General features: G+C 49.4%; 1 protein-coding gene across 3 annotated transcripts in view; it reads left to right on the forward strand.

The window, feature by feature from the left end:
- MGLL (monoglyceride lipase) overlaps positions 1-14,736 on the forward strand; it is a 225,908-nt gene that overhangs the window by 119,286 nt on the left and 91,886 nt on the right. The window contains exons 1-2 of one of the 3 annotated variants that reach the window (XM_059390452.1): positions 723-968; positions 2,264-2,408. In XM_059390452.1, coding sequence (XP_059246435.1) covers positions 2,284-2,408 — 125 coding nt within the window. In that variant the 5' untranslated portion in view covers positions 723-968; positions 2,264-2,283. Of the gene's footprint in view, positions 1-722; positions 969-1,200; positions 1,774-2,263; positions 2,409-14,736 lie in introns of those variants that run through there. The other 2 variants (XM_059390451.1, XM_059390453.1) reach the window with 2 other exon arrangements.

Here is a 14,736-nt window from a genome sequence, read left to right on the forward strand (position 1 = left end):
ACCACCTAGGTGCACCCCCGCCCCAGCTTTTTATGTGTGTCTGACCATGTGTGTCTCTGTGGGGGTGTGAATATATTTGTGTGTGTGTGTGTATGCGCACGATATACTTGTCTGCCCATATGTGCATGTCATGTTTGTGTGCTTGGTGAGGTCTACGGGTGTCTGCACATGAGTGTGTCACACTGTGTTCCTTTCTGTGTGTGTCTGTATAGGTTTGTGTATCTCCGTGGCCCCCACACCTCGGTCTTTGTGTACTGAGTATGTATGTGCTTGTGTGTCTGTCTGTGTGTGTGGTATGTCATTTACGTGTCTATATGTGTCCATGCATGTATATCTGTAGGCACGTCTATCCACATGCCTGTATGTATGTGTGTCCTTGTGAACATGGAGCGTCTACATGTTATCTGTATGTGTCCCTGTGTGTTGTCTGTGTCTGTACGTGTAGTACCCGGGTGTGGGTCTGGGCACGTATGTGGTCCGTGTGTATGTATGCTCGCAGTCTGTATGTTTGGTGTGCGCGTGGGTCTCTACGTGGGTCTGTGTGCGCTAGATGTGTTGCGCGTGGGTGTGGCAAGTCCTCCCGCGCGCTCTGACACTCTGGTGAGCCCAGCTGGATTCCAGGCCTGGTGATGGTCCCCGGGGCGGCCACCCCGGGGCGCGGCCTCCCGCGAGGCCGGGCGGGGAGGAGCGCGTGGCCGGGTCCGCGGGCTGTGCCCCCCGCTCCTCCCCGCGGGGCCGGGCACACGTGGGCCCCGGGCGCCGCCTCTCCGCACCGCCTGCCGGTCCCGCGCGTCCCCACCCACCTCGGGCCGCCCCCGCCGCCAAGCCGGCCCGGGGATAAAGTGGCAGCGCAGACACCGCGCCCTGTCGCCGCGGAGCCGGCGGCGCGCAGCTCGGCCCGACACCGGCCCGCCGCAGACGAGGACCCGCGGCACTCGGGGAACGCGACAGCGACGCTCGTGGCCCCGGTAACTGCCTCCCGTCCCCTGCCCCAGCCAGCAAGTGCCGTCCCCAGGGGTGGGGAGCAGCCTCGGGGGTCCCCCGCACGCTCGGCGTGGGCTCCCGCGCCCCCTGGTGCGCGCGCGTGTGTGCGCGCGTGTCTGTGTGGTGCGCGTGTTTGTGTGCGCGCGTGTGTGCGCGCGCCCTCCCCTGCTCCCTCGCACCAGCCCCCAAACCAACTTGTCCGCGTCAACTCCATCTTCCCGGTCCCCCGCCGTCCCCGTGCACACGCCCGGCGAAGTCTCCTGGTTTTTCCCGTGGCTTTCCCAGTGACAGCTGCGGGGCTCCTCGGAGACAGGCAGGAAAGCAAAGTTTGTCAGGAGCCTCGGGGGTGACTTTGCCCCGGGGACCCGCATTTGTGCGTGTGCGAGGTGCCTCGGGGTGCGCGGTGCTAGTTTCCCAGTTTCCTTGGGCAGGGGGTGCGGGGCTCGGAGCCCCTCCCCCCACCGAACCCCTCCATGGGTTTGTCTAGGGAAAGTGATGACCTAAACTAGTAGTGGGGCATAGCAGGCGCATGTTCCCCGCCCCTAGGGAAGGAGGGGAGCCCCGGAGGGCTTGTCAGTGCTGGTCGCAGACCGCCTGGCTCCGCACCCCCTAAAGCCCGAAAGGCAGGCTCTGGGGGCAGGGCGTGGGGTGGGGAGGACAGGGGCTGGGGAACTGCTTGAATGCTGCCCTGTGACCGCGGAGATGAGGGAACAGCCCTTATTTGCCTGGCTCTGATCCTCCATGCTGTCGTGGTTGTGGAATGCAAAAGCCAGGACATGATGGAAACAGGTTTGTCACGGAATCTTTGGAATTTCAGACAGGAGGAATTAATTGGAGTATCATCCACCTCATTATTGTGCCCCTTTGAAACTTCCTTGGGGATTTTGAGATAGATGGGTCTTCTTGCAGCTGGGTCTTTATACCCACAGAGCTGACTATAATTTCCACTTGATTACTGCTAAAATAGTCTTTAAGATGAAGTTTCCTGAAATGATTTAAAATAAACACAGATGGGAAGGGGGAAAAAGCTGTAATGAGGCACTTAAAAAATAAAGTGAGCATTTTCTTAAGAACAAATGGGATTTTTCAGTCTTGGAGAGATTGCAAGAAATATATGGGTTTTTAAGAATCTTTGAAATGGAGGTTTTTTGGTTTTTGTGGGTTTTTTTTTTTTTGTACTGCTTAAAAAATATTACTGACACTGAATAACGCTTTTCTCCCCATCTCTGTGTGTTTTGCCATATCTCTGACTTAGGAATATGTCCTCTTTTCTTTTAAGGGCTTGACGATCCTTCCAGAATGCCAGAGGAAAGTTCTCCCAGGCGGACCCCACAGAGCATTCCATACCAGGACCTGCCTCACCTGGTCAATGCCGACGGGCAGTACCTTTTCTGCAGATACTGGAAACCCACGGGCACACCCAAGTAAGTCTGCCTCAGATGCTCACGGGAACATTCTCACCTGCCTCTCCTCCTTCACGTGGCATCTCCTTTGGGGCCACTTTCTTCATGACCTACTTCACGTCAGGCACAGTGGTGCTAACAAAGCTGAGATTTATACTTGATCTTTTTTTTTTTTTTAATTAAGAAGCAGGAGTTCTATTTTCATTATAACAACTAGGATACTGATTCTACCGTATGGCAGTGTTCAAAAATTCCACATGACTTTATTTTTTGTGCTGGCGTTGATTTCCTGTGGTTCAGGCATTCCTTTAAAAAAATCAAACCCAATGACTCCAGAAAGCCACCTAAGCAGATAAGAAAATCAAAACTGTATCCATAGAGTAATCTTCCCTCTCTTTACCTGCTCAGTTTTAAGCTTCTGAGGTGCCCTAGGTGTACACCTAGGAAGAAAGGGGCCTGGGTATTTCCTTCTGATTTCTTGCCAGCTTGATTACTTCGTCCATTTTCCATCAAGTATTTGTCTTGCTATTATAGTCGGGACTATACTCCATCAGAGAGCTGGTCTCCTGCTGCTCCCCTCCTCTTGTACAAAACAGGGGAAACCCTGCTTGTTTGTGTTATTCAGGGAAAGAAATTATTTGTGGTGCCCAATCGGCCTGGGGACGGGGGAGCATCTCCTGTCCCATGGATATCTTACCTGCCTCTCAGGCCTCTGGTCTCCTAGCAGACAAGGTCTGGTGTGGATTATGTCTCTGTTTCAGTAATCACCTGACCCTAGGACAGCCATATAGTCTCGCCTGTGTTTTCAACAAGGTGTATGTAATCCAGGTAGCTGCCCATGAAAAACACAGAGACAGGGACTTTTAAGGGCCTGGTTTAAATCATAGCCTCAGGGCAGCTGTAAATTGGCTATCATAATGGGCTGATAATAGTTCCTTCCAGTTCTGGCAAAATCTTTCTCGAAGATTTCCTCAAGAAGAAAGTGTGTATGTCTGCATGTGTGTCAAATGGAGAGAGTGGGGCAGGGAGGGAAGGAAGGAGGGAGGAAATGGGGGGGAGAGGGAGAGAAAGGGTTGGCAGGCATTCTCCTTAATTCTCCACTCTGACTTAACTGGCTATAGAATTGCATATTCTTGGTTCAGTTTCGAAGAACTTTGTGGTATGTGGTGCATTATTTGATCAATGTACAAAAAGAGGACAAAGAATCAGAAGGACATGTTTTTAATGCCCAGGTCCTGGACTTTGGGAGCTTTCTTTGGTTGAGTGGAGAGGCCATCCTAGTTTGAGGTCAAGGAAATAAGGAGGGCCTCCAGAGGGGGCCGCGCAGGGTGGTGGGCGAGCGGGTTGGGAATGGCCGAATTGGCTGCCCTTCCTTGGCTGTGAGTGGTTTTCACAATCTCGCTGTGGGGAATTCTGCTGGCTCCTTTACTTTTGCTCCACTTAGATGCAGCAACAGCCTCTGTCTGCCCCTGCCCCACCTCCGGTAGTTTGAACTGAGAAGTTCAGGGCTTGTGTTGTGGTAGCTGCCCGTGGCTGTAAGAACGTGGGTGGGTGGGTGGCTGAGGCAGTTGGGTCCTGAGAGTTGGGAGAGAAATGTGACCAGGAGGCTACCGCTGCCCTCTCCTATGCCTCTACCCCCTGGAGATGGCAGAGATAATGGGGAGTTGGGGCCAACATCAGGAGTGATCTTCAAACCATTTTACCACTAGTCCTGACCAATCAGAAATTCCTGGAGGCAGGTGTTAAACCTGTGGCTTGCCTCTCTGGATCTTGAGGAGAGCTAGGGCTTCCTGGAGGAGGTGTTGTGGCAGCCAGAGTGATGGGGAGCAGTGAGGGCCTCGAGGCAGAGGTTTATGCCAACTGGATGAGAGCATGTCCGTGTATTAATAACCGAGAGCAGCTGCTTGGGCAGCTAGCCGCTACTCTGCAGGCCTGCCTTCTTGCGTGTTCTGGAACATCTCTGCTATGGAGTTTCAACACTGTTGCCTGTTGCTTTCAGGAAGGAGGGAGGGGACCGCAGGTCACCATTGGCCTCCGGGGAGTGTTGTCAAGGCCCTTTCCCAGTTAACCTCAGGGCCTTCTCTGCTCTACCTAATCTGTGGCGAAAACCCAGACTAATGTCACCTTCTATCCTTCCACTTGCTCCCTTAAAAAAAAATCTTTCTCACCGAAGACCTTGAGATCTCAGAAGCCACCCTGGGTGTCACCTGCCACAAAGGGTCTGTGTGCACCCCTCTTGGTCTCACTGCTTTGGGTTGGTTTTGTGGTCAGCGAGTTGCTGCAGCTCCTGGGGCCTGCCTCAGAGCTCCTGGAACTTTCTGCTCTCATGGGACTTGCTAGGCTCCAACAGCAGCCCCACGGGCGGCTCAGAGCAACCCTGGGTCACAGGTGTCAGCCATAGCTGGGAAACCGGCCTAACCTGCTTGTGGAAACAGAGGATGTTTTTATAAATGCCGGGCTTCTCTCTCCAACTGGAAGAAGAAAGCATTTCTTGGGATGGTCATTCTAATGTGTGTGTCCAGATAGGACGCTGTGTTTAATAAGGCAGGACAGAGGCTCTGCCTTGATTCATTTCATGCCAGAAAATTTTAAGCTTGCATTGGGCAGCATCAAGGCCAATTCACGCTCCTCGGGTAGTACTTCCAGGGATAACAAACCTTATACTTAAGGTAGAGCAGAATTCTATCGGCTGAGTGTCTCATGTTAATTGAGTATCAAATACATGCCGGGATCTGGATTCGGCTCTAGGCACACATTTGGACCTCACATCAACCTGTGAGGCTAAGCTTAGCATGACTATTTCCATTTTATGTGTGGGAGCACAGGCCCAAGAAGACCCAGCTAGGGTAGCTGGGTGCAGGTCAAAGTCCTCTGGTTCCAAGTCGGGTGCTCTGAATGCACCACCGAGAAAGACAGACTTGCGTTGTTTTAAGCAGCGTCTTCCTGATCAATTCTTGCATTTCTGATTAGGGTTAAAGATCACTTTACCGGTGGGGAAGAGTAATAGAATAATGAATTCTCCCTAATTGTTTGCTCATAATTACTGAAAGTGGGAAATAGAGGAACGATACGGATCCGTTTGGCAACCAAAAATCTTGGGAGGCCCCCAGCGGTGAGGCTGCTTTATCCAGACGCCATATTCCGAACTTTGACCATCCTGGTTCTTCCACCTGTTTCCACAGTGGGCGTGTGTTGGATACACAGATGGGTGCCCCCCATCTTTCTTTAAAGTCAGTACTTCCCTCCGTGTACTTGGTCTCTGGGCAGCCCCTCCGCTCTGAAGAGCAGACAAGCGTTCTGTCTTTAGCTCCTGTGGCCTACTGGGGGAGCTGTTCCAAAGAGCGGTTGTCCCTTGTCCCTGGGCTCACAGAGGTCCCCATGCACACACCCTGCCTAGAGACTACTGGAATACACAAGGGACTCAATTTTGAAAGTTTTATTTGGCATTTTGTTCCAGATTCCCCTACATTTTCCAAGACCTTTCAGAACAGAAGCCCCCAGAGTTCCTTCTCCAGACCTTGCTGGCTTTGTGCTCTTTCCCTTTCTGGCGTCTGACTTCGGTCTCAGTAACCACCTGGTTTTTCCCGCCAGTCACCCTGCAGCCACACCCATTTGTGGCCGCTAGTGCCTCTCCGCTCCCAGTTCCACCAGTCTGGGCTGTGAAGGGAGTGGTGCACAGTTAGTGTGGTTTTCAGGGCTTTCCTCTTGGTGACAGAGTTGGGGCTGGGAGTGGGACACATAGCAGGAAAGGGCTAATAAGGGTCATGTGGCATCATTTCTGGAACCTCTGCAAGGTCTCAATCTTGGCCATTCTCAGTGGATCTAGAATCAATAAACCAAGGTCCCTGCTCCCACTACTCCCCTCCTGTCCCTTATTCCTCGGAGATGGGCTCAGCTGACATGCTCTACCTCTGCCCTGGGTCACATGGACCCCTTTCTCCACGAAGCTGTCACAACCTGTAGCTGCATTTTTGGGCATGCCGTTTTAGGACACTTCCTCCCACCTATGCAAATTTACCTGGAGAAGAAGTGGTTCCTCAAAGCTGGGATATATTTAAAGGCTACAAAACACGCTCCCTTCCTGACACCCTCATAACGTCCTCCTCTCAACAGCCACCAGCCCCTTGGGCGTGGCACCAGTGGCTCCAGAAGATAAGGGCTCCCTCCCAGCCGACGGGATCCAGACCCCAGCGAGGTAGCATCTCCACCATCGGACTGGACATAAATTCGATCCCTACTGCCTTCTGGAATTTTGTTCTCCTAGATCAGACTGGCTTTTCTGTTGCTCCCCTCCCCCTTCAGTTTTCTAATCAGGTTGTAAGTCAGTGATTTAGTGCCCCTGTCCCTGACCCCCAGCCGACATCATTGGTCCAGTGTTCTGGGCAAGGTTGCACGAGTTCTGCCTACAGCTTTGAGTATCTCCACCACCCTGTATGTCCCCTGCTGACTCCTGCAGCTCTCATGACCTGTCCACACTTTGAAGTCCTGCCACCTGTGGGACTGGGTGTTACTGCATCACTTGCGTTTGGTTGCTACCTCCTCAGTGTGGACCAGATCACATCCCTTCTTTGTCCCTACAAGGAACCATCTTGAACTCCATCCTCTTGGTCTCCACGGGTGTGAGGACAGTTCAGCTCCTCCGACAGCCAGCCCCTGAGACCTGCTCCCTAGTTGTAAGGTGCTGGCAAGCTGTGGGGCTCTTCGGAAGCCTCTGTAACAGCACAGGCTCTCAGGGCCCACCTTCTGCTCTTCTGGCTCAGCCGCCATCATGCTCCCATTCAACCAGCCTGTTCAGCCAACACTTAGTTATTGACATCTACACGTTCAAGACATTGTGTTGGGCACCAGGGTGGGGAGAGAGTGGCAAAGACAGCTTTGTTTAATGAAGGGCTGGGGGTAGGAGAGCTCATGGATAATTGCAGTGTGATCTGGCAAGCCCCTAGGGATAGGACCACAGCCAAGCCTGGCAGAGCCTGTGTGCAAATGAGGAAAAGAGGTCCATCCGGGTAGACCCAGCCCCTCGGGTGTGTGGCTGGGAAGCAGAATGTGGGCTGCATTTCAGCTCCTAGTCATCCTTTTAGTCAGTGCCCTTGGCCTTCAGGAAGGGCATGCCAGGAGAGGGAGTTGGGGCAGGAAGGCATGGGCTGCACAAGATGTTCAGGAGCCCCAGCAGTGGTATTACTGGGTCAGAAGGCAGGAAGGAGCCTAAGGAAGCTAGAGAGGTAGGAGGGGCCAATCCCTGGTGGTTGGGGTGGGCAGGGGAGTCTCTGGGCTGTGCTCTGGGCTTGGCCTTGAACCTTCAGAGAGTGGGGGCCCTGTAGGTAGGTTTTAAGTCAGAAATGCTGTAGTCAGATTTGTAACTTGGATAGCCAGCTGGTTGGAGGTGTTTGCCATAATCCAGAGGACAGGTGAAGAGGGTGGAGTCTCCATATAGCAGTGGGTCCACGTGATAGCAGTGGGAAGACTAAAGTTGCCCACTCCTGGTGACGATGGCGGTAGAGGTGGGGAAGGACAGCTCCCAGGTGTCCCAAGGGATGGGGGCATGGGGAATATAGGGTTTTCCTTCCCCGCACACCCCTTTATTATCTCTGTTCTGAAGATGCCTGCTCTGCTCTCTGATGGTGAGGACAGGAGGGGCCCCATGGGATGCTTCCCTGGAGTAAACCAATAGGAGAAATGAAGAAGAGGGAGCATGGCCAAGCAAACCGAATTCCCAGTAAAATATTAATGACAGGGTCAAGTTCATTTTCATGCAGGTGAGAAGGGAATCCCATCTTACATTAGCTGTCCGCAATGAGGACTCAGAAATGAAGCGCCTTTGACTGAATGTGTTTTACGAAATTCACACCTAAACTCTGAGAAAGTGGACCTCACTCTGAATTTATAGCAACGACACTATTTTCAGTCAGATCAATCAGCTTTTCAGTAGCAATCTGATTTTCTTCTGCCTATTTTAAGGAGTTCCAGAAGTTTCTTTCTCTTGTAGGAGATGTTGTTTCTCCTTCTGGTGCCTCTGCCTTTGTTATAGCATAGCAAACTGCCTTATTTTTAAATAGGGCATCGCTTCTGGGCGCTTTCTTTTTTTTAAAAGACTCTTCGAATAGCAAAGATTTTTTGATGGCCAGAGGAAGGGCCGACTGCTATCTTTGCAGTTGATTTTTCCAGCAGCTTCGTTTAGGGATAATTTCTTCCAGTTGCTATAAGAATGTTCTGCCGATACAGATCTGGCTTTGTTCTGTGGTGGAATCTAAGGGAAAAAAAAATAGCAAAATAAGCTGCTTCTTGAATAGCACCCGTGTCCACCACTGTCTATTTATCGGCACCTGGAAGGTTCAGATCTTAATCCCCGAGGCGCTGTGTCCGTGAACGCAAGCCAAACCGTTGGTGATTACATACATGGAGGAAATGGTCTTCAGTGGTGCCAATTTTTACAGCTGAGATTACAAGACGACCCTTGTCCCATATTTTAAGGTCATCCAAGGTTCTTGTTCGTATCACACAGCCTTGTTCATCGGGGGTGGGGGTGGGGATGCTGACGGTGGTCACGTTGTTCTCTCTGTTTTGGAGACACACACAGCAGGGGACTGTGTGGAGCCAGGAGGGCCACCACGAAAGCGGTGAGCCCCATCACTCCATTTGCAGCTGTCCCATTCCACATCTGTCTCCAGCCTCTCCCGCAGGTGCTGACCATTCCTTTCTTCTCTTGGCGCCCAGCAAATCCTTCACTATGCAGTGACGAAACACCATCCCTCCCCTTCCTCAAAAAGGTGCAAACAAGCTGTTTCTCATGGGATCACAGCTCTAGTCACATTTCTGGAAGGAAGGAGAAGGAGGGAGGGTGGGTGGGAGGAAGTATGGAGGAGGGAAGAGGAGAAGGGGATGAACAGAAGGAAGGAAAGAAGGTTTGGAAAAATACATTTGCAGTTGGTGTTAGGATGGAGGGGAATTGGACCTTCCTTTTTCCTTGAACAAATTTCCCAAACCAGAGATATTTACATTTCCGTGGGGTGGGATTTGTAGAGGTCGGAGTGAAATGGATGACTGTGTGAAGTCACACCTGTGTGCTGCTGCCTCCAGAGAGCAGATGTCAGGTGCAATGTCCCGGGACGAGGCTTAGATTCCTGAGGTGGTGGTGTGCTTCTCCCACCAAAATGCAGGCGCACCAGTATTTTGTTTCTCTGTGCACGTGTGTGGGGTCCCAGGTACCCAGAACAGCCACCAGCCCTCGGCAGAAGCTTGATGAGTGCCTGTTAATGAGTGAATGACTCTACTCCGAGAGAGGAAAAAAGCATGTGAGCCTGTCCCCAGCAGAGCTCTCTCCTGGTGGAGGATGTCATACTGGAGTGCTAAGGTTTCCTTAGAGGTCCCCAGTTCTCCCAAGCCCTGGGGACTCCCCCAAGGAGGTGGTGGGGAGTTTTAGGGGGTTAGAGTCTGTGGGCCTTTTGACATCATGGGTAAGTTAAGTATATGCCTTTTTCTGGAGAGAAAGAGGGAACTTGGGTTCCATCAGACTCTCAAAATTGGGGTGGTCCCGGACCTCAGAGTTCTGTGTAGGTGTCATTATGTTGCCGATGGGAAGACTGAGGCTCAGAGGGTAAACATGTGGTCACCTAGGGGGGTTGGCATGGACCCAGGGATGAGCTCCTGCCCACAGGATCTCCTCTGTGCCATGCTGTCTCCCAGGAGTTGCTCCCATGCCTTCTTCTCATGTGTTTAAGCCACAAGGTAGGCCTTCACAGTAGGGGTATCAACAGATGTCCAATTTGGGGCAGGGCTTGGAGAGGCCTCAATTGGCCACCTCCCTCCTCACTGCTGGAAGCCTTTTGACAACATCTTCATTTTGGTGGTTCTGCTTTTCCTGGTTAGAAGCATGTGGGCACCTAGGCGATGACCCAGAATGCTGAGTAAAGGATGTTGATGGACTTCAGAAAGATGGCAGTAGACTCACTTAGAGGCCCGAAGACAAGGGCCATACATTCCAGAAGGAAAAGAAGACCAGAAAGCCACTAGGAGAATAAGAGGAAAATGTGGTAAGGAGGTACGGGGGCCACCTAATACAGAGGGGAAGGAGGGGGAAGAACAGAAGGAGAAACCCTCGAAGGGAAGGAGAAAACTGTATCTTTGGTCTCACATTGCCTCTGGTTAATCTCACCTTGTCAAAGCAGGTCAGTCTCCTCAGGCCACTTACACGCTACTGGGTTGTAGAAGATACCTGCTAGGGAATTGCTGCCTTCACTTGGTTGGAAGTTTTGCTCTGTTTATCCTGTTCAGCTGATCTTAAAGAGACATGTTCCAGGGAAAGCTGGTCTCTCTGGGATGCAAAGCAAGATGGCATAGTGGAGAACAGTGTCGGCCACAGAGCCAGACCGCGGGGAACAGACTGCTTCCACGTGGATGAGGCATGGGGCTGTAGGCCTTCCTTGACCAATCTCTGCATCTTAAAAATAGGGGGCACCAGCCCCTTTTCCCTAGGGTGGTCATGCAGGTCAGATATGTGTTGCAGTTCATGTCGGGCACGTAGTAAATGAAGGGTGAGTGTGGGCTCTTATCACTTAGTTTGAGCTCCTTGCTTGCCTCCACCATCAGTCTGGGAGGCCAAGAGGAAGGAGTGTGTGGTGGGCTGGTCTGTGACCCACCATTATCTCTTATTTCCCAACACCCTCCTGGCAAGATTCAGCCACATAAGCCCTACAGTGAAAGCAATAATGATCTTTTCTTTTTCTTTTTTTTAAAGATTTTTTATTGATTTCTTGGAGACAGAGAGAGAGAGAACATGAGCAGGGGTGGGGGTGTAGGGGACAGAGGGAGAGGGAGAATCAGACTCCCCACTGAGCAGGGAGCCCCATATGGGGCTCGATCCCAGGACCCTGAGATCATGACCTGAACCAAAGGCAGATGCTTAACCGACTGAGCCACCCAGGCGCCCCGCAAGAATGATCTTTATAAATTCCACCTTTATAGCTCTGCCCCATGACTGCAGGCTGCCTGCTTTCCCCCAGTCTTCAGCCTATTTACTGCTTTTTTTTTTTTCCTTAACAGTTAAACAACAATTCATTTCTGTTTTGGGGCACCTGGCTGGCTCAGCCCATGGAGTGTACGACTCTTGATCTTAGGGTCTTGAGTTGGAGCCCCACGTTGGATGCAAAGACAACTGAAAACAAAAAAGCCTCAGTTCCATTTCAGTGGGATTTCAAACTCCCTAAATAACAGAAGTTTAATAGAAATAGATGCTGGGTGCATAGTTTACAAGATAAAGGAACCAAGAAAGCCGTGAGGGAGCCGTTGGTGGTGAAATTCTTTTTGAGATAACACATGGTTAGGACCACGAGATACGTTTATCTCACGCAAAAGCTCCGTGATAGTATGTGAGTATACTCTTGCCTGGCTGGGAGACCAAACCAGCCTTGGCAAATAAGGCTGGAAGTCTGTGCCAGCAAACCTGAGTAGAAGCATCCACTCCATTTCCAGTGGTCTGCGTGTTAAGGCACTTCTGTCTCAGGCATGTATGTCTCCTTTGGTCCTGATTGTGTATTGGGGTGGTGTGGAATGTTTCTATTGCAAGAGACACAGTTAACTGGTACAAGTGCCATCCTGCCATTTACTGCATGGAGTGGGTGGGGCAGTGGGTGGGGCAGTCTGGGGCATTAGTCATCTGTTGCTATGTAACAAAGGGTACTCAGTTCAAGATTCTGCGGATTGACGATTTGTGTGGGGCTCAGCCAGGCAGTTCTTCTGCCGACCTTGGCTGGGCTTCTCATGCATCTGGGGTTCGCTGCAGGGTCTGTGGGCAATGGCGGGCCAGCTAGGGGTTACTGGTCTCTGATGGTTTTACTCACAGGCTGGTGTCAGCACACTGTTGGCAGGAGTTCATTGGTTCTTCTGCATGTGGTTGGGCACCCTTTATCTCTTCTGAGGGTGGCCATGTTCCAAGAGCAACAAGGCAGCAAACCCCAGTGTGCACATGCTTTCCAAGTCTGCTGGGGTACAGCATTTAAGGGTCCCGCCATCAGAGTGAGTCAGCCCGGAGGCAGTGTGTGAGGGCGCATCCAAGGAGCCAGGATGAGGGAGGACATAAAATCGACGTTCTTCCACATGGGGAAAAGATCTTTGTCCCTCAGATTCAGAAAACCAGCCTCGATGTTTTATTTCTGCCTCTGCTTCTGAGTACCTTTAGACAAGGTACCATCTCTTAGACCTTCAGGCAAGTTCCCAGAGGGCTTTGCATTTCATATGATGGTAGAACAGCCCCTGAGCTTCTACACGGCAGAAGTCATGTTTACGTTCTTTCTTGTTTTAAAAAAACATTTAATTTATTTATTTGAGAGAGAGTGTGTGTGTGAGTGGGGAGTGGGGCAGGGGGAGAGGAGGGGAGAGAATCTCAAGCAGATTCCATGCTGAGTGGGGAACTCTCCCTCTGCCTGCCTCTCTGCCTGCTTGTGATCTCTCTCTCTCTGTCAAATTAATAAATAAAATCTTAAAAAAAAAAAAAGAAACTGACTTGAGAGAAATAGAAATTCTGAATCAATTCACAAGAGACTGAATTAGTAAGCAGAAAACTATTCACAAAGAAAAGCCCAAGCCCAGATGGCTTTACTGTTGAAATCTACCAAACATGTAGGGAATGAATATCCATTCTTCACACAACCTTCTAAGAGAAGAGGGAACACTTCTTAACTCCCAAGTGGTTAGTGTCATCTGGATACCAAAAGCGAACAAAGACATACAAGGAAACAAAACAGAGGCCAATGTTTGATATGTATATACATGCAAAAGTCCTCAATAAAATACTGGCAAACAGAACCCAGCACCATTATACAGAATTATACACCATTACCAAGGGAGGTTTAATCCCTGGCATGCAAGAGTAGTTTAATATCTGGACAGTAATTACTACAACACACCATATTGGTAGAATAAAGAAAAAAAGATCATCAAAAATATGTAGGAAATGTATTTGATAAAAATTCAACACACTTTTATGATAAAAACGTGCAACCAAGTAGAAGGAACCTTCCTCAACCTGGTGAAGGGCGATGACAAAAAGCTCAAGCTAGCATCATACTTAATGATGAAAGACTATATTCTTTTCCCCTAAAGTCAGGAACAACACAAGGATGGCCATCTCCCGTTGCTCTTCAGCATTGTACTAGAGGATCTAGTCAGGGCAGTCAGGTGAGAAAAAGAAACAAAAGACATCCAGATTGGAAAGAAAGAAGTAAAACTATATTTGCAGATGACACGATCTTGTATATGGAAAATCCTAAGGAATCCACTAAAAAAAATTAGAACTGATAAATGCACATGACGAGATAAGATACAGACACAAATCATCTGTATTTCTACATACTTGCAGTGAACAACCAGAAAACGAACTGAAGAAAACAATTCCATTTACAAGAACATCCAAGAGAGTAGAAATACTTAGGCCTAAGATGAACCAAAGAAATGCAAAATTTATACTCTGGAAACTGCAAAACATTCTCAGGGAAATTAAGAAAATCCAAATGAGTAGAAGACATCACCATATCAATGGGCTAGAAGACAATATTGTTAAGATGACAATACTCTCCAAATTGATCTACAGGTTTAAGACTTCTTTCTAGAAATTAACAGACTGGTCTGAAAATTCATGTGAAAACTCAGGGGGCCCAAAAAGCCAATCAAACTTGCAAAAGAACAACCAAGTTGAAGGATGTATATTTTCTGATTTCAACACTTAGCATGAAATTACTATAGTCAAGACAATGTGCGTAAGGATGGAAAAGAATCAGGGGTCCAGAAAAAAAAATGCATCTATGATCAATTAATTTTTGAAAAGAAGGTCTCAATAATTCAATAGGAAATATAGTCTTCTCAATAAATGGTGCAGGGACAGTTGGATATCAACATACAAAGGACTTGAAGTTAGACCTCTTCTTTATACCATATGCAAAAATAAACTAAGAAACCTAAATGTCAGAGCTCAAACTATAAAAATCTTAGAAAAAAACATATGCGTCATTTTCACGACCTTGGATTTGACGATGGTGGTTTCTTCAGACACCAAAAGCACAAGTAATGGAAGAAAAAATTAATAAATTGGACTTCATCAGCGTTACACACCTTTGTGCTTCAAAGTAAAAACTATCAAGAAAGTGAAAAGACAATTAGAAGAAAATATTTACAAATCATTTTTCTTCATGGGGAATCATACCCAGAATATAAAAAGAACTCTTACAATTCATGATAAAAAGGCAAATGACTCAATTGAAAAAATGGGCAAAGACCTGAAAACATTTCTGCAAAGATCTAGGAATGGCCAATGGGCACGTGAAAAGATGCTTAACATCGCTAGTCCGCAGGGAGATGG

The sequence above is a fragment of the Mustela nigripes genome, chromosome 2 (genome assembly GCF_022355385.1).
Source record: "Mustela nigripes isolate SB6536 chromosome 2, MUSNIG.SB6536, whole genome shotgun sequence".
Lineage (NCBI taxonomy): Eukaryota > Metazoa > Chordata > Mammalia > Carnivora > Mustelidae > Mustela > Mustela nigripes.